Source organism: Culicoides brevitarsis, chromosome 3 (assembly GCF_036172545.1).
Source record: "Culicoides brevitarsis isolate CSIRO-B50_1 chromosome 3, AGI_CSIRO_Cbre_v1, whole genome shotgun sequence".
Taxonomy (NCBI): domain Eukaryota; kingdom Metazoa; phylum Arthropoda; class Insecta; order Diptera; family Ceratopogonidae; genus Culicoides; species Culicoides brevitarsis.
Genome location: NC_087087.1, coordinates 9,773,969 through 9,792,139, shown reverse-complemented (window position 1 = coordinate 9,792,139; position 18,171 = coordinate 9,773,969). Strand labels below are relative to the sequence as shown.

The 18,171-nt window shown below is 25.9% G+C and overlaps 4 protein-coding genes across 10 annotated transcripts in view; 3 read left to right on the top strand and 1 right to left on the bottom strand.

The window, feature by feature from the left end:
- LOC134835986 (polypyrimidine tract-binding protein 1) overlaps nucleotides 1–18,171 on the bottom strand; it is a 191,255-nt gene that overhangs the window by 14,374 nt on the left and 158,710 nt on the right. For all 7 annotated transcript variants that reach the window (XM_063851066.1, XM_063851067.1, XM_063851070.1 and 4 more), the window contains one exon: nucleotides 5,532–5,652. In XM_063851066.1, the coding sequence (XP_063707136.1) occupies nucleotides 5,532–5,652 (121 nt within the window). The remainder of the gene's footprint in view (nucleotides 1–5,531; nucleotides 5,653–18,171) is intronic.
- LOC134833295 (pickpocket protein 28-like) lies at nucleotides 6,262–8,765 on the top strand. The gene is made up of 3 exons (XM_063847567.1): nucleotides 6,262–6,386; nucleotides 7,207–7,415; nucleotides 7,561–8,765. The coding sequence occupies exons 1-3, from the start codon at nucleotides 6,262–6,264 to the stop codon at nucleotides 8,763–8,765; spliced, it is 1,539 nt and encodes a 512-aa protein (XP_063703637.1).
- LOC134833290 (pickpocket protein 28-like) lies at nucleotides 9,075–11,771 on the top strand. The gene is made up of 3 exons (XM_063847563.1): nucleotides 9,075–9,199; nucleotides 10,198–10,787; nucleotides 10,858–11,771. Exons 1-3 carry the CDS (start codon nucleotides 9,075–9,077, stop codon nucleotides 11,769–11,771), a joined length of 1,629 nt encoding a protein of 542 aa, XP_063703633.1.
- Nucleotides 12,042–14,464, top strand: LOC134833289 (pickpocket protein 28-like). Its single transcript, XM_063847562.1, has 3 exons — nucleotides 12,042–12,166; nucleotides 12,944–13,573; nucleotides 13,648–14,464. The coding sequence occupies exons 1-3, from the start codon at nucleotides 12,042–12,044 to the stop codon at nucleotides 14,462–14,464; spliced, it is 1,572 nt and encodes a 523-aa protein (XP_063703632.1).

The following is an 18,171-nucleotide window of genomic DNA, read 5'->3' as shown; positions in this document are numbered from 1 at the left end:
ATTATTTCGTTTAAAAAAATATTTTTTTTAAATTAAAAAATAATTAATAATTAAATAAAAAATTAATTAAAATTAAAAATTATTTTTTTTTAATAAAAAACCAGTCATCTCCACAAAACTATTTATTCCCCGAAAAAAAAAATAATAATCCCGAAAAAACCTCAAAAATGCATTATCCATACAACTTTGATGACTCTCGTTCGCTATCTCACCTCACATTATTTAATTCTAGTAATTAACTTTATTATTGAGCCGGCAATAATTACACAATAACATTATAAGCCTTTTAAATAAATAAACAAACAAACGACCGATTCCCGTTTCGAAATAATAATAATAAGCATAGAGAGACACGTCGAACGAGCGAGCGAGAGAATGGAAATGATAAAATAATAATAATTAAACGGTTTATCAAAAAAACACATCATTTTATTAATTTTACGGATCAAAATATGCGCCAATGTATAAATTATAAAATAATACTCGTACTGTGTTTTTTGTTCGCGTTCGGCATCGTGCTCTGTATTTAAGTGGACTAATTAAAAAGTTGATACAAAATTAAAATAATATATATTTGGAAAATTGATTCGGCTTTCGTGGAAAAATATATTTAATGACAATAATGAATGTGGGAGTGTGAGAGGTACGAATAATGGGTCTTTTGTTCCATTTGCTCTCTATTTATTGGAAAAAAAACTATTTTATTTTATCAATTACGGTGTCATTAAAATCATATTACTTTATTTTTTTTCGTAGTAGAAGCTTAACGACATGACACACCTACCCAGAGGGACGAAATAGTCTGGTTTTAAGACTCTCGGGCTTTTAAAATTTTATTATTAATTTTTACAATTTTATTATTTTTTTTTTTTGAGAAAATATTTTTTTTAAATAATATTAATATTTAAAAAAATTAATTTTTCCATTTTTATTTTTTTTATTACAAAAAAAAAACAAATTTCAAAAAAATTAAAATTTTTCAAAATTAATTTTTTTTTAAAAAAATAAAAATATTTTTTTTAAAATAATTTTTTAAATATTTGTAATTTATTGATATTTGCAACTTTTAAATTTTTTATTTTTTTTAAATATTAAAATAAAAAAAATTATCAAAAAATTTTTAACAATTTAATTTTTTTGAAAAAATTATAATTTAATTAAAATTATAAATTATATTTTTTTTTTAATTAAAATTTTAATTTTTTTTTCTTACATCTGGGAAAACAACAAGAGTCCTTCAAAAGTTTTCTGTTAGTGAATCAACACTCAAACTATTATTTTTCCTTTTTACATGAGACGAGATTTGATCGTAGAACGTAAAGAAAAGCAAGAAAAACGATGAAAAATGCTTTCATTATTTATTATTGTTTAGTGTTTGATCCCTTGTCTACGTTTTTTTCCTGTTCTTATGTGAATCGAGTGAATGTGTTGGAGAATGAAAACAATTGTTTTCACATACTTAAGCATCACTTCTTTACTCTTTCGTCTCGTTTTCGTGTGAAATTGCGAAAAAATTGTAGACAAGGGGTGATTTTTTTTGTTTATTTATTTTTTTTATGTAGAAAATAATTTTTTTACGTGATGTTTTTACATGTTTAAAAAAAAATAGATAAAAATTAAATTGATATAAATTTGAGGAATTTATTTTAGAATTTTTGACAGTTAAAAATAGGACTCGTTTTATAAAGTTTTTTTTTTTGCAATTTTCTATTTAAAAAAAAAAATCCAAGAAATTTTATTTTTAATATTTTTTTTTAATTTAAAAAAAAAATAAAATAATTTAATTTAATTTTTAATAATTTTTTAATTTAATTTAATTAATTTAATAAATTAAATATTTTTAAAAAATATTAAACTGGGCCAAAAATATGAAAATAATTGCATTGGGCGAATAATTTTTAAATATGAATATTTAAAAAAAGTCCGTAAAATGTGCAATGGGAAAAATTTTAAAAAAGCTGCAAAGTTCAAATATATTTTTTTTAATTTTTCCAATATATTCTTTTTATTGTAAATATTAAATTTAAAAAAAATATTAAGAATTTAATTTTTTTTTATTCTAAGTTTTCGCCCCAATGTACATTTTAAAATATTTTATAAAATTTTAGAATTTTTCTTCGATTTTCCAATAATATTATTGCATTTTTTTCATACACAATAAAAATATTTTTTAACTAAAAATTTATTAAAATTATTAAATTTTATCGTTTTTTAAAAAAAAAAAAAAAATAAAAAAATATATAAAAAAATAATAAAAAAATTATCATTAAAAAATTTAAATGAGAAAATTTTTTTTTTTTTGTTTGATTTTTTTTTTTTAAATTTTTTTATTTTTTTTTTAATTTTTTTTCTTCTTTAAATATTATTTTTTTTTTTATTAAATTTATACAAAAATCATGTTTTAAAAATTTTTTTTGCATTTTTATACAGACAAAAGACCCGAATGTCATAAAAACGTTCAAAAAATCATGAAATCCATCCTCTTAACACTAATTTCTCGATATAATGACGATGCTGAACAAATAACTCAAGGGTGTCTTTTATAAGAAATTGATACAAAACTCATATATTTACTTAATGTTTTTGGTACAAGAACTTCTTTTTCCCACATTTGGGATCAAAATTTGTTTGTTTTGTCAGTAGGACGTCCAACTTTCCCCCCGCAAAATTCCGTTCAAACAACTGACATCACTTGTTCCATCCTCTTCTCATCATCTTTCGTTTAATCATCATTTTCGGCCCACATTTTGCAAACTAATTCCTGCTAACATATTTTTACCTCAGAAATGATAATAATAACCTAGAAACTCATGTCGAGCGAGAAATGTTTACTTTTTCCGCTCCCCCATTACGGAGCAAAAGTTTTTCCTTGTCGTCGTCGTCATGTGAAATGAATCGACACGAACCACCTGAAGAGGAATATCGCAAGAAAGATAAATAAACAGTCGAGATGATGACGAGGAGATGATGTGAGAGCCATGACAGACCGAATAAATAAATTTTTACTGTTAAATCAATAATTGATGAGTCGTTGGTCGTGATGCGAGGAAAAGCAGGACATTAAAGAGCACATTTTTTTTTGTTTGTTTATCGTTTATTACGAATGATGGAGGAATATTTATGAGATAAGTCATTTGATCTACTTCGTAATTAATGACGTCTCCCCCACAAATATTTTTTTTCCTCTTGTTAGTAATCCGAATTATTTTTTTTCTTCCTTTTTAAATGAATTTACCTTTAATTTGAATTCAATTAAATACATCGCCGATCATTTCGGGGAAAATTGCAAAGTCATTCGTCATTATCTCGGATAAATTCAATGGAAATAAAAGGAGCATTTAATCTAAATGGGGATTATTTTAGAAGCATTTTTATCTATTTTTCGGTGAAATGTCTTAAATTTCATTTTTTTTTGTGGAAATATTTATCTGACGTTGTCTACTTATATTTTATTACGTCAAATTTTTTAATAATGATTAGAAAAAAAATATAAAATATCGAATTTATCCGACATTAAATTGACTTTTTTGTTAAAAATAAATTTTTTATGTCATTTTTGTGGCGCATGAGAATTTTTATTTAAAATAAAAAATAAAAGATATTTTCAATTTTTATTTTTATAAATAAAATATTATTTTTATTAAATTTTTATTTATATTAAATTTCTTTTTTTTAATAAATTTATTTTAAAAATAAATTAATTAATTAATATTTTAAAAAATATAAAAATATATTTTTTTTATTAAAATTGATTTAAATTTAATTAATTAAATTGTTTTTTAATTTTAATAAATTAATATTTTAAAAAATATAAAAAAATTAAATTAAATTTATTTTTTTTTAATTATTATTTTTTTATTTTTTAAATATTTTTTTTTAATTAAATTAAATTTTTTAATTATTAATTAATTAATATTTAATTAATTTAATTTTTTAATTAAATTAGTTCATTACCTAATTCATGTTTTTATTTAAATTAAATTAAATTTAAATCAAAATTTTGAAAATATTTTTTTTATTCAATTTAATTTTATTTTAATAAATTTTATTAATTATTTAAGTTAATTAACTTAATTTATTTTTTTATTTAAATTTAATAAAAAATCGATTTCAATAATAAAAATTCTTTAAATATTTACTCTTTGTCTGGTTTAATTTTCCATAAAAGAATAAATTATTAAAAAAAATTTCTCTATAAAAAAATTAAAGAATTATTTTTCAACTCAGCAAAAAATTCCTTTAAAGAAATATTTTCCTTCCTAGATGATAAAATAATAATAATAAAAATAAAAAATTACAAAAGGTTCCTTTTTAAACATTTTTTAATTGACTGCACTTTTTTCCGGCCAAGTAAATTTAATTTCACGCGCACACAATTAATTCCTTGCGTAAAAAAAACAAGGATCTTCGTATAAAAAAAAACTCAACAAAAAAGGGGCGATGTCACGCACCTCCCAAATTAAGTTGAATGATGTGGGTTTCTAATTCCTTTCTTTTTATTCTAATATTTTTCTACGGCAATTTTTTATTCGCCGTACGTGCCATTGAGTTTTAACCCAGATAAATAGAACAAAAAAGTGAGCCATTTGCATCCATTTGCTACTTTCCCACTTGTGTGAATTAAATATTTGCGAAAAAAAGGGACACAACAGAAAAAAGGGGTGATGAAAAGAAATTGTCATCAATTAAGAGTAAAAACAACCAAGGGTCAAATAAGCGTGACACGACCAGACAACGACGTCGTTTTGCACCGCGAACAATAAAGAAATTTAGTAGAAAGTTGTCGATGGAAATAAAATTGATGAAAATATCGCATTTTGATTTTTTTTTAGAATTTGAACTGGGATAAAAAAAATTACAAATGTGCACAGGGGTAAATTTTAAAATTTGTCTTGAAAAAATTTCTAAAATATGCATTGGGATAAGAATTTAAAATAGAAACTGAAGTAAAAAAAATAATTGTGCATTGGGTCGAAATTTTTAATTTTAAATTAATTTTGCATTGGGATTATTTTTAAAATATGCATTGGGACAATAATTTATAATTTAAATCGTAAGGAAATTTTTTAAAATGTGCATTGGGACAAAAATTTTAAATTTTGTCCTGAAAAATCGGGAAAAAGATAAAAATTTGTATTGGGCTGATTTTTAAAATATGTATAGGGGCAAAAATTTTACATTTAAATTTTATAGAAAATTTTTAAATGTGCATTAGGAAGAAAGTTAAGAATATGTTCTGCGATTTATTTTTGAAAAAATTTAAATTTGAGTTATGTTAAAAAAATTAAGAATGTGCATTGGGTAAAAAAATTCTTCATTTATCCCAATTCACATTCAATATATTTTTTTGCCCCAGTTAACATTTTAAACGTCAATTCCCGCGTAAAACCACTTTTTTCTTCGAAATGCGGTAGAAAAAAAAACAAAACGTAGTGAAAACGAGGATTAATTTATTTAAATTGTGACGGAATTTGTGTGGCTCGGCGCGTGGTTTGTTTGCACTAAAAAAAAGGGAAAAAAATTCTACTTACCAACATTGTTGATAACCGTATTCGAATCTAATTTAGCCTTTTTCGTAGCTAAATCTTGATTATTGTTGTCTGATGCTGGTGCCATGATTGTTGCTTGACTCAATAGTTCGTCACTTCCTCGCTGAAAATAGAGAAAAGGAGAAAAAAGGCAAACGATTAATAATTTATTCACTCTCGAGAGAAAAATTTCTGTTTGTTTTGTAATTTAAAAAGGTGGAAATTTAATTATCATTATTTTTGTTTTGTTGTTCTTCGTCGTCTATTTGCCGATAAATTCCGTAATAAAAGGGGCAGATATTTTATTGTATTGTCACAACTATTATTGTTATTTAATAAAACGGGAAAATGATGAATGATAATGATCTATTGGTTCAACGTTGGCGACGAGGATGAGAAACAAAGGGCGGTTTAAAGATTTACGCTCCAGATGATTTTCTGTTTATCTCAAAATTCGAAAATTTCTGTGTTTATAATTCGCGTAATTCAAGTCGAATTTGAGTGAAAAGCTAAAAATAAATAAAAAATAATTTAATTTGAATTTGTCCTTGCGTTGGCGTGATGTTTCTGCTGCTCCCAGTAGTATTTTTCATTATTCTAATTATTATTAGTTGGAAAATTACGTAAGTGTGATGATGATGAGGATGAGTTAAGTAGTAAAATTTGAATACAAATGTATATAAAGGATTGTTCCATTTGCAATTCTAGTTCAGTAAAGTGAAAATTGGCGAACATGGCAGACGTGTCAGTTGATAATCGGAAGGAAAAAAGCATTTTTCGTGCAATTGTGGATGAATTTTTTGATTCGAGTACCATTCATGGAGTAAAATATATTGGAACGAGGCCTTTACATGAGAAGTGAGTAATATGGGAATTGGTTTGAAAAATGAAGAAAATAATTTTTAAAAAAATTTAGTTGTTAAAATCAAATGTGAATGAAAGTAAATATTTAATAAAATAATTAATTTTTTTTAATTATTTTTTTATTTAAATTAATTAATTTTTTAAATTTTTTATTTATTTTTAAATATAAATTTTTTTATAAAAAATTTAATTAATATATAATAAAAATTAATTTATTAAATTTTAATTAATTTTATTTAATTAAATAATTAATTTAATTGATTTTTAATTATTTTTTAAAAATTTTTATTTAATTTATAAATTTAATTTTTTGATAAAAAATTTAATTAAAATATAATAAAAATAATTTTTAAATTTATTTTTTTTATTTTAAATTTATTTTTTTTTAAATTTTTATTTTTGACAGTTGAGATGACATTTGTCAATTTTTTTTTAAATATTAATAAAAAATAAAAAAAAAAATAATTTTAAAAAAAAATTTTAAATATTTAAAATTCTATTTAATTTTCTTTAATTAATAATTTTAAATAAAATTTTGACATTTATTTTATTTGAAATATTTTGACAGATGACAGCTGTCAAAAAAATATTAAAATTAATTATTAATTTTTTTTTATTTAAGTGAAAAAGTTGTTTTAAAATTTTTTAATGAAAAAAGTTCAAATCAAATTGAAAAAAAAATTTTTTTAAATGTCAAAAAAATTGTTTAAAAATATCTTAAAAATTGACAGCTGTCAAATTTTAACAATCAAAAATTTTTTTTTAAATTTTAGATCATAAAATTAGAAAAATAATCTAACTTTTTTCATTACAGACTTTGGTGGCTCATTGTCTTTTCCATCTCAATCCTGATTTGCATTTACCAAATTTTCGCTATTTACACAAAATGGAAGCTAACTCCCGTTATCATCACTATCGACGAAAACTTCACTCCAATCGGCGAAATTCCCTTTCCCGCAATTACTTTTTGTGGCAGATTCATCTTCAACGACAACCAAACGCAATTCAACTACAACGCTTTCCGTGATCCAGAATCAACTTTAATCGACAACGAACTTTTAGATTTATTTGAATTCGCAAGCGACGTTTGCTTGGAAGATCAAAAATCTGCGATGAAAAAAATAATTTTTAAAAATTATGAAAACCGAACTTCGACTTCAATGATTAGAAACTGTCGAAAAAATGTTTTCCGTTGATTCGAGCGATTTCATGTCAAAATGTCGCGGCATTGAATCTCCCGGAGGATGGCGCTGTCATCGGGCGTTTGTAAAAATTGTGACTCGTTATGGGATTTGCATGACTTTTAATATGTTGCAAAAAAATCAAATTGTGCGAGAAAATGTCACAATTTTTTTGGAAGAAGGCAAGAGTGAAACGCATGGCTGGAATCCCGAAACTGGTTACGAATCGAAAAATCCAATTTTAGAAAAGGGCGAAAAACGAGCGTTTCCTCATCGAACTTTTACTGTTGGCCGAAAATTAGTTGCCAAAGTCAAAAGTTTTTATTCGGGGCAATGTTTGAGCAACACTCGAGTTTTTGTGCATCATCCATACGACTTTCCATGGGATGCGGAGACTGCCTTGAGCTACCCTGATCAATTTAAGACTCCATCGATTTTAGTTACGCCGGAAATGATGAAAACCTCACTTGGATTAAGGGATTCTCTTACGCCGGACAAGAGAAATTGCTTCTTTGATGGAGAACGAAACTTGAAATTTTTCAAAATTTATTCAAAATCGAATTGTGAACTCGAATGTCTGACCAACATCACTTTGGATCAATGCAAATGTGTTCAATTTTGGATGCCTCGACACCCTGACACCCCAATTTGTGGCATTTCTCATCACAAATGTTCGAATTTTCTCGCTCTTCGTTATTTGAACATCAATATCGCGACAACTGCGAGAAAAATTCTCGAAAAATACGACATTCCCTATAAATGTAATTGCCTTGAACGATGCAACAGTGTCACGTATTCCGCTAAAGACCCGCAGAGCGAGACGAAAAAGTTCAACGACGACGACGAAGAAGAAGAGGAAGAAGTTCCGCCAATTTATACGGGAACTGGAGCTGTTACTTTGGAGTCTGGAGTTCCATTTTCCATAAATAGCGTGATGCCATCAACTTTTTCGCCATTTGTTGATGAAAAATCCGCTTATAATATTTCGTTCAAAGTTCAATTCGAAAAATCTAAGATTTTGTCCTTTAAGAGGATTGCGCCGTACGAAATTTCAGATTTTATTGCGAATTGTGGCGGATTGTTGGGACTTTTTATGGGCATATCGCTCTTGAGTTTCGTGGAAATTATCTATTTTTGCACTTTTCGACTCGTTGAAGCTATCGTAAGTGTAAAAAAAGATAGAAGTCAGTAAACGAAAAACTTAAAAAAAAAATTATAAAATTTAATATTTTAAGCCTTAGTTGAACTCTTTCTTTAAAAAACTTTTGAAAAATAAAAAAAAAATAAATTTATCCTCTGTGACATTTTTTATTAAAATTAAATTTGAAGTCATCCTTGCCTGGGCGTGATGTTTTTGGTGCTCCCATGAGTAATTTTTATTATTTTAATTATTATAATTTTGTAAAATTACGTAAGTTTGATGATAAGTAGCAAATTTAAAAAAATATATATAAAGGAGTATTTCATTTGAAAATTGGCAGTCAAGTAAAAATTGGCAAACATGACAGTTGTTCCAGTAGAAACTCGTGAGAAAAAAAGTGTTTTTCGTGAAACTGTGAATGATTTTTTTGACTCCAGTACCATTCACGGAGTGAAGTATATTGGAACGAGGCCTTGGCATGAAAAGTGAGTATAAAATTTTAAATAAAATAAAGCAGGTGTCAAAATTTAAAGTAATTTTTTTTTCAATTAAATGTACGAAAAATTGCATTTACAATAATTAAAAAAAAAAATAAAAAAAAACATTTAAAACAATTTTTTATGAATTTTTAGATAAAATTAAAAGATTTAAATTTATTTTTTGTGCCAAGTTTAGTTTAAATTCATTTGAATTTATTTTTTAATGCAATAATTAAATTTTTTTAAAGAAAATATAATTAAGTAACACGGTCCAACAAATTTTTTAACAATTCTAAAACCTATTGGAGTTGATAAAGGACTAAAAAATATTCTATACGTATTTTTTTGTTTGCCTGTAGCAGGTCAAATTATTTTTTTTTTATGATTTTTTAAAAATTTTGAAGGAGAGTCATTTTGCTCCTCATGGCATCTCGATTTTGGTCAAAGTTTTCAAATTTTTTGATTAGAATGTGCTTATTTATGCTTCTAATAATTACCTATTTAAGTCATTTTTGATAATTTTTTTATAAGAAATTCGAAGCTTTTCAAAAAACGTATGTTTTAATTTTTATTATTTAATTAATTAATTTTGCCAATTTTCTCTTTTTCTCTAAATCTCACTCAGTTCTTTTCCTAAAGTGCTTGAAATGACTGATATAATTATTAGGAACTCAAACAAGCACAATCCAATCAAAAATTTGAAAATTTTGACAAAAATCGAAATGACATGAGGAGCAAATTAAACCTTTTTCAAAAATTCATGAAAAAATAATTTGACCTGCTACAGCCAAACAAAAAAAAAAACGTATCGAATATTTTTTAGTCCTCTATCAACTCCAATAGGTTTCAGAATTGTTAAAAATTTTTCGAAATGATTTGTTGGACCGTGTAATTTAAGAAAATGACAAAATTTAAATTTTTATTGAAAAATATCAGAAATAATTTTATCTCTTTTAATTTTAGAATTATTTTTTTTTAATTTTTCTAAAAATTTCCTGTTTCAGACTTTGGTGGCTCATCGTCTTCATCATATCACTTTGCATCTGCATTTACCAAATTTCTGCCATCTACACAAAATGGAAGCTAACTCCCGTTATCATCACATTCGACGAAACCTTCACTTCAGTCGGAGAAATTCCTTTTCCCGCAATCACCATTTGTGGCAGATTCATTTTCAACGACAATCAAACTCAACTTAATTATGACGCTTTTCAATATCCAGAAACTGAAATCACTGAAATGGACGAAGATATTTTGGATTTATTTGAATTCGCAAGTGACGTTTGTTTGGATAACCTATATTCTCCAATGAAGAAAAAAATTTTGAAAGATTTTGAAAACCGAACCTCAAGCTCCATGCTTAAAACCGTTGAAAAAATGTTTTCCGTTGATTCGAGCGATTTCATGTCAAAATGTCGCGGTATTGAATCGCCCGGAGGATGGCGCTGTCATCGGGCGTTTGTCAAAGTTGTTACTCGTTATGGGATTTGCATGACTTTTAATATGCTGCAAAAACGTGAAATTGTGCGAGAAAATGTCACGATTTTTTTGGAAGAAGGCAAAAGTGAAACGCATGGCTGGAATCCCGAAACTGGTTACGAATCTAAAAATCCAATTTTATCAAAAGGGCGAAAAACAAGCGTTTCCTCATCGAACTTTCACAGTGAGCCGAGAATTTGTAGCTAAGTTCAAAAGTTTTTATTCGGGGCAATGTTTGAGCGACACTCGAGTTTTTGTGCATCATCCACACGACTTTCCATGGAATGCGAAGACTAGTATGACTCTTTTTAATGTTGTTCAACCAATTATTGTTACGCCGAAAATAATGAAGACTTCGCTAGATATGCGAGATTCTATTTCTCCAGACAAGAGAAATTGCTTCTTTGATGGAGAACGAAACTTGACATTCTTCAAAATTTATTCAAAATCGAATTGTGAACTTGAGTGCCTGACCAACATCACTCTGGATCAATGCAAATGTGTTCAATTTTGGATGCCTCGTCACCCTGACACCCCAATTTGTGGAATTTCTCAGCACAAATGTTCGAATTTTCTCGCTCTTCGTTACTTAAACATCAATATCGCGACAACTGCGAGGGAAATTCTTGAAAAATATGACATTCCGTACAAATGTAACTGCCTTGAACGATGCAACAGTGTCACGTATTCCGCCATTAAGCTCCAGAGCCATGGTTCATTCAATGACGACGACGAAGAACAAGATAAAAAAATTCCGCTTATTTATACGGGAAATGGAAGTGTTATTTTCGAATCTTCCAGAGCAAGCAATCAGACACTTTTTCCATATAGCGTGGTACCGCCAATATTTTCGGCATTTGTTGATGAAAATTTCATGAACGTTTACAACACCTCATTCAAAATCCAATTTGAAGAATCACAGTTTTTGTCCTATAAACGAATCGTTCCGTATGAAGTTCCAGATTTTATTGCAAATTGCGGCGGATTGTTGGGACTTTTCATGGGCATCTCAATTCTGAGTCTCGTGGAAATTATCTATTTTTGCACTTTTCGACTTATCGAAGCTATCGTAATTGCCATAAAAGGTAGAAGTCAGTGAAAAAAGAGCTTCTGGTTACAAAATTTAATTTTCTAAAACAAAACCTTTAAAAATATTTAGATAATTAGATTAACCATCTGTGACATGTGAATTGTCCTTGTCTAGACGCAATGTTTTTATTGCTCTCATGAGTAATTTTTAGAATTTTAATTATTATTATAATCTGGAAAATTAAGTAGGTGTGATACTAATTAGCAAAATTTAAGAAAAATGTATATAAAGGATTGATTCATTTGCAATTATAAACCAGTCAAGTGAAAATTGGCAAACATGGCAGTCCTGCCAGTGGAAACTCGCGATCAAAAAAGTGTTTTTTGCAAAATTGTGGATGATTTTTTTAACTCCAGTACCATTCATGGAGTGAAGTATATTGGGACAAGGCCTTGGTATGAAAAGTGAGTATAAGAATTATAATTTTAATTTAAAAAAAAAAAATAAGTGCACGAAAAATTTCATACTGTTGAAATATGAAAAAATCTAAAATTTTTGAAAATAAAATTTGATTTTAATTCGTTTTAATTAATTGACAGGTTTCAAAAATTAAGAAAAAAAAAATTTTTAAGTGAACTAATTTTTTGAAATTATTTATTTTAAAAGACTAAATTTTATTAAATATACCGTTAAATAAAAATTTTAATGTAATATCTTTGAATAGCTTACAAAAATAGTTTCAAGAAACAATTAACAAATTTTAAAAAAAATAAATGAAAAATATTTTTCAATTTGTAAAAATGATTTCTTAAACAAACTTTTTAAAGAAAAAAAAAATTTTTTGGAAATTTAAACTTGAAAAATTAAAAATAAACCAAAAAAAAATAATTATTTAGTTAAATTTCTAATACACATTCATCTTTTAATATATATTTTTTTGATTTTCATTCTTGGAGAGTTAATTAAAAAAAAAAATAATTTAAAAAAAAATTTCTAAATTTTTCATAATTTTTTTTTTAAATATTGTTTTTTGAATGTTAACGTCTAAACAATGCAATAAAAATATAAACATGAATTATTATTAAATAGTCTATTTTTTAAATTTTGGTTTTATGTTAAATTCTGAGAGGTAGAATGAATTTAAATTTTTTCCGTGATACCAAAACTGTCAAAAATTATTTTGCTCAATTACAATTGGGACTTTTTGATGAAAAAATTTTCATTTTTTTTTTTCAATACAGACTTTGGTGGCTTATCGTCTTCGTCATCTCACTCATCATTTGCATAATCCAAATTTCCGCCATCTACACAAAATGGAAAGAAACTCCCTTTATAATCGCTGTCGAAGAAAAATTTACTTCAATTGGAGAAATTCCTTTTCCCGCAATAACTATTTGTGGCAGATTCATCTCTAACGAAAACCAAACGCAGTTGAATTACGACGACTTTCTAGATCAAGAACTACTCGAAATGGACGAAGAGCTTTTGGATTTATTCGATTTCGCAAGTGACGTTTGTCTGGATGACATGAGATTAGGAAAATTTCCCGAAAAAAAATTTGATAAAGTAAGAGATTATGTTAACCAATTCCGAAAATCAAGTTCCATGCTTGAAACTGCCGAGAAAATGTTTTCCGTCAATTCAACGAAATTTATGTCAAAATGTCACGGTACCGTCGTCGGTTTGAGTGGATGGTCCTGTCATGAGAAATTTCGTAAAATTGTTACTCGTTATGGAATTTGCATGACTTTTAATATGTTGCAAAAACGTGAAATCGTGCGACAAAATGTGACAATTCTTTTGAAAAGAGGCAGGAATAAAGCCTTCTTATGGAATCCAGAAACTGGTTACAATCGAAAAACGCAACTTTGGCACCTGACAGAAATAGTTCGTGGCCTCGTCGAGTTTTCACATCGGGCATTAGATTAGTTGCTAAATTTCATAGTTTTAATTCAGGACAATGTTTAAGCAACATTAGAGTTTTTGTGCATCATCCATACGACTTTCCATGGGATGACGGGAATGTTTTAAGTTATTCGGATCCTTTTAGTTCACCATCGATTGTTATTATGCCGGAAATGATAAAAACGCCGCTTGAATTGCGACTTTCTATCCCGCCAGATGAAAGAAATTGCTACTTTGATGGAGAACGAAACTTGAAATTTTTCAAAATTTATTCAAAATCGAATTGTGAACTTGAGTGTCTTACCAACATCACTTTGGGTGAATGCAAATGTGTTAAATATTGGATGCCCCGATACCCTGGAACCCCAATTTGCAGCATTACTGAATACAATTGTTCGAGTTATTGGATTAATTTTATTTTTAACGGCAATACCGTTGCAACTGTGTTAAAAAATGTAGAAGAATCTGGCGTTCCGTACAAATGTAATTGTTTTGATCGATGCAACAGTGTCAAGTATTTTGCTAGAGAATCGAAGAGCGAGAAGCAAAAGAGCGAGAACGTTGCCTACGGATCATCGAAAACAGATACAGATATCGAGATGCCATCAAATTTTTCGGCATTCGTTGATGCTAAACAAGCTTTTTTCATTATATTGAAATTCAACTTTGAAAAATCGCAGTTTTTGTCCTACAAACGAATTGTTCCATATAATTATTCAGATTTTATTGCAAATTGTGGCGGATTGTTGGGACTTTTCATGGGCATCTCGCTTCTGAGTCTTGTAGAAATTATCTATTTTTGCACTTTTCGACTTATCGAAGCTATCGTAATTGCCATAAAAGGTAGACGTCAGTGAAAAGTGTGCATTTTTAAAGTTACATGATTTATTGCCATTTTTCCGTAAAAACTTTGTCTAATTTAAAGACAGATTAATCCTCTTGCGAATTACTCGTTTCAATGATAAATAAAAGAAGAGCTTCTAATGTTGCAAAAATCTTTAAAAAAAATCACGAAGAGAGATAAAGATAACGTAAAACAAACAAAGTACAGAAAGAGACACGAGAGGGATTATGCACTGCTGTACTTTGCATTTTTCAGGATCTTAAAATTTTTGTAAAAAAAAAAGTATATAATCGCTTTTATATAAAAATTTAAAAAAATGTCCCATAGGGTCATTATACCAAAATTTTTTGGTCAAAATTCAAAATTAAAAAAAAAATCAAATCACCAAATAAAAATTACAAATCTAATAAAAAAAATTAATAATGAAAAATATATTTAGCACCTAAAAAATTCATGTTTGGCAAATAAAAATTTGTAGCACAAAAAAAAATACTTTTTGAAGAATAAAAAATAAATTTTGGCTAATTAAAAAATGAATTTAATTTTTTATTAGGTATTTTTCCAACTTTTCAAGATCTGTTGTTGATCTGTAGAGATCAAAAAATGTGTTTAAATTTAATTAAAAAAATTAGAATTTATTGATAGATTTTATTTTTTTATTAACCCTCAGAGACATCCAAAAATGTTTCTCTTAAAGTCTCTTTAATTTTAGAAAAATGACAAAAAGTATCAAAAGCTTAATTTTTAAATATTAAAAAAAGTTAGATTAGATTCCTAATCTATGAATATCAATTATCAAAAATTAATTTTTATTAAAGAAAATAAAAAATTTCAAAAATGTTCTAAAGGGTGAAAAATTTTCTCATTTTTTTGTTTTTGAACCATCAAAATCAGCTTATTTAAAATATTTTTAAATGGTTTTCAGGCTGTAAAAAATTTAGAACAAATTATTTAAGAATTTTCTAAATTTTTATTTATTTAGGGATAAAAAATATAATTTCATGTAAACATTTAAAAAAAATCAGAGATTAAAAATTTGAATTTTTTAATTAATTATTTTCTTAAAAAAAAATATATTAAAAAAAAATAAATTAAAATTAAAATTTAAAAAATTAAAAAATATTAAAAATTATTAAAAAAATATATTTAAAAAAAATTAAATCCAATATTTTTTGTGAAACTTTATTTTATTTAAACAGACAGACCAAAAAAAAAATTATTTCAAAAACGCATTTAAAAATTATCAACGTTCAAGAGCAAATTCTGTAATGTTAGTGCATAAACCAGCAAGACGAAGCAAAGCACAAAACTAGACAAATATCAGGTAAAGTAAAGCAAATCCCAAATCAATATTACAATCACACATGCGTCTTATCACATGTTGAATTTATATCCTGTATTTGTTTTGTGACTCTATTTCTCTATTCTCCTTATGCGTTTTCAGAACAATAGCAGAGAATAATCTTCAACAGGCAGCAAAAAAAAAATCGTATAAAATTTATCAATCGCGTTATGTGCTTCAATTGAACGGAAAATCTTTATGTGATGTGAGCAAAGACGACATTGACTTTTATCTCACTTTTTTTTTTGCTATTAAACGTTGGGGCTCCTCTCTTGTCTATAAAATGTCGAATATCACATCCGACTGCTATCCCAAAAGTAATCGAATTCCAATAAAAATATTATTGTAGTTAAATCGCGCGTATAAATTTCGTAAGAGAGAAGTTCAATCTTCGAACGTTCAAACGGTAACAAAGGTAAATCGTAGCAATTTCTCAAGTGATTCAAAATAAACATTAAAAACGTCTTCTATCCGATTAAATGTAAACATTTCCCCATCATTGGATGGAAAATTTTTAACTTTTTTTTGTGGGTTTTTATGATTTTTTAACCAGGCGTTTCCTTTTTTTAATTTTTTATTTGTCTTAAAAAATTAAAATATTTTTTTATTTAATTATTTTTTTATTAACAAAATTAATTAATTTTTTTTAAAATTTAATTTTATATTTTTTTATTTTGATTGAAAAAAATAATTTTTATAATTTAAACGGAATTCTTAATTTTTAATAAATTTTCCCGATTTTCCTGAAATTATAAAATTTAAAAATATTTTAGTTATTTTTTTAAATTTTAATTAAAAATTTAAAAAATTATTTTTTTTTTGTTAATTAATTTTAATATTTTAAATTAATTAATTAATATTAATTTTAATTAATTTAATTTTTAATTAAAGAATTAAATATATTTTTAAATAAATAAAATTTTATAAATTATTAGCTATTTATATAAAAAATTGTTATACTTAATTTAAAAATGAAAAAAATTAAAAAAATCAAAAAAAATTATAAAAATAATTCAAAAATATTTTTTAAGTTAATGTTGAACTTATTTTATTTTTATCCTGATTTTTTTGGATTAAAAAAATAAATTAAAAAATTCGATTTAAATTTTTAAAAAATCTGTTATAACTGTTATACTCCAAAATTTTTATAACAGTTTAAAATAAAAATTAAATAAAAAACAAAAAATTAATAAAAAAAAACAAGAAAGAAAAAAAGTGAATTAGACAGCCGATTAGTAAACTGTCTAAACTAGTTTCGCAAATTTTTATTAATATTTTCTTCTAAAGTGCTTTTTCATTGTTATTGTTTTTGTTGTTCTTTGTGTTAAAATTTTATTTTAGTTTTCACAACTTTCTCTGTTATTATTATTATTATTTTGCACAAAAGTTTCTTCGGCAAAGGAGAAGGAGAATGGCATCGTCAGAGGGACGACACGCATCATTTGTCGTTGTCGTTGAACTAAGAAATTTGCATGATAAACTTTTCTAAATTAAACATATAAAAGATTTTAAAAGCACTTTGCTTCGACGAGACTTTTAAAATAAAAAAAAGAGAAAAAAATTGAGTGTTATTGAAAATATTCATAAAATATAAATACACAATTTTTTCATCGATATGTAAATGATTTCGGCATCTCCAAGGCTTTAATGTCAACAAACACGATGAAGTGTTGATTCTCTTCTCATGTACTTTACTTGACTTTAAAAAAAAACTTTTAAAGCAGAAAAAAAAAGTTTTTCTTCTCTTTTACTCTAAATAAGTAAGTATTTGTTGTTGTCATATCTACCGATTCCTCGTAATGTCTGTTAAAACTTTTACATGGCGCAGTTCGTTCATCGCAGCTTTGTTTCATCAACATTTATTGGTGGAAAATTATATCATTACCTTCGATATTGGAACGATAAAAAAAATGACAGACTGTTGCATGCCAACAAAGTCCCTTGATAGCAAGAGTTGACTGCATTTCAGATTTTTTATTTTGCCATCATGATGGAAAAGTAGATTACCACTATTATTATCACACGACGACAAGACTGAGAGCAGAGCAAAAAAAGATAAACTGTTTGCCACAAACTGTTTTTTCCAATGAAATGTTTGAAAGTAATCTATGGCAACATCAAAGGTACAAGTTGCAATGTTTTAAAAAGTAAGAAGAAGAAAAAAAAAATAGAAGAAAATCGTTACTTGTTGATGGAAATGAAATGAAGTTTGATTAACGTATTGAGAGAAAATATATCGATATAAGTGGTTTCGATTTTTTGAGATTCTTAAAAATTCTTAAAGATTCGAAAAAAAAAATTATTCATTAAATATTTTAAAATTTTAAGTTAATTTTAAAATTAATAAAAAAAAAATTTTTTTTTTATAAAATTTAAAT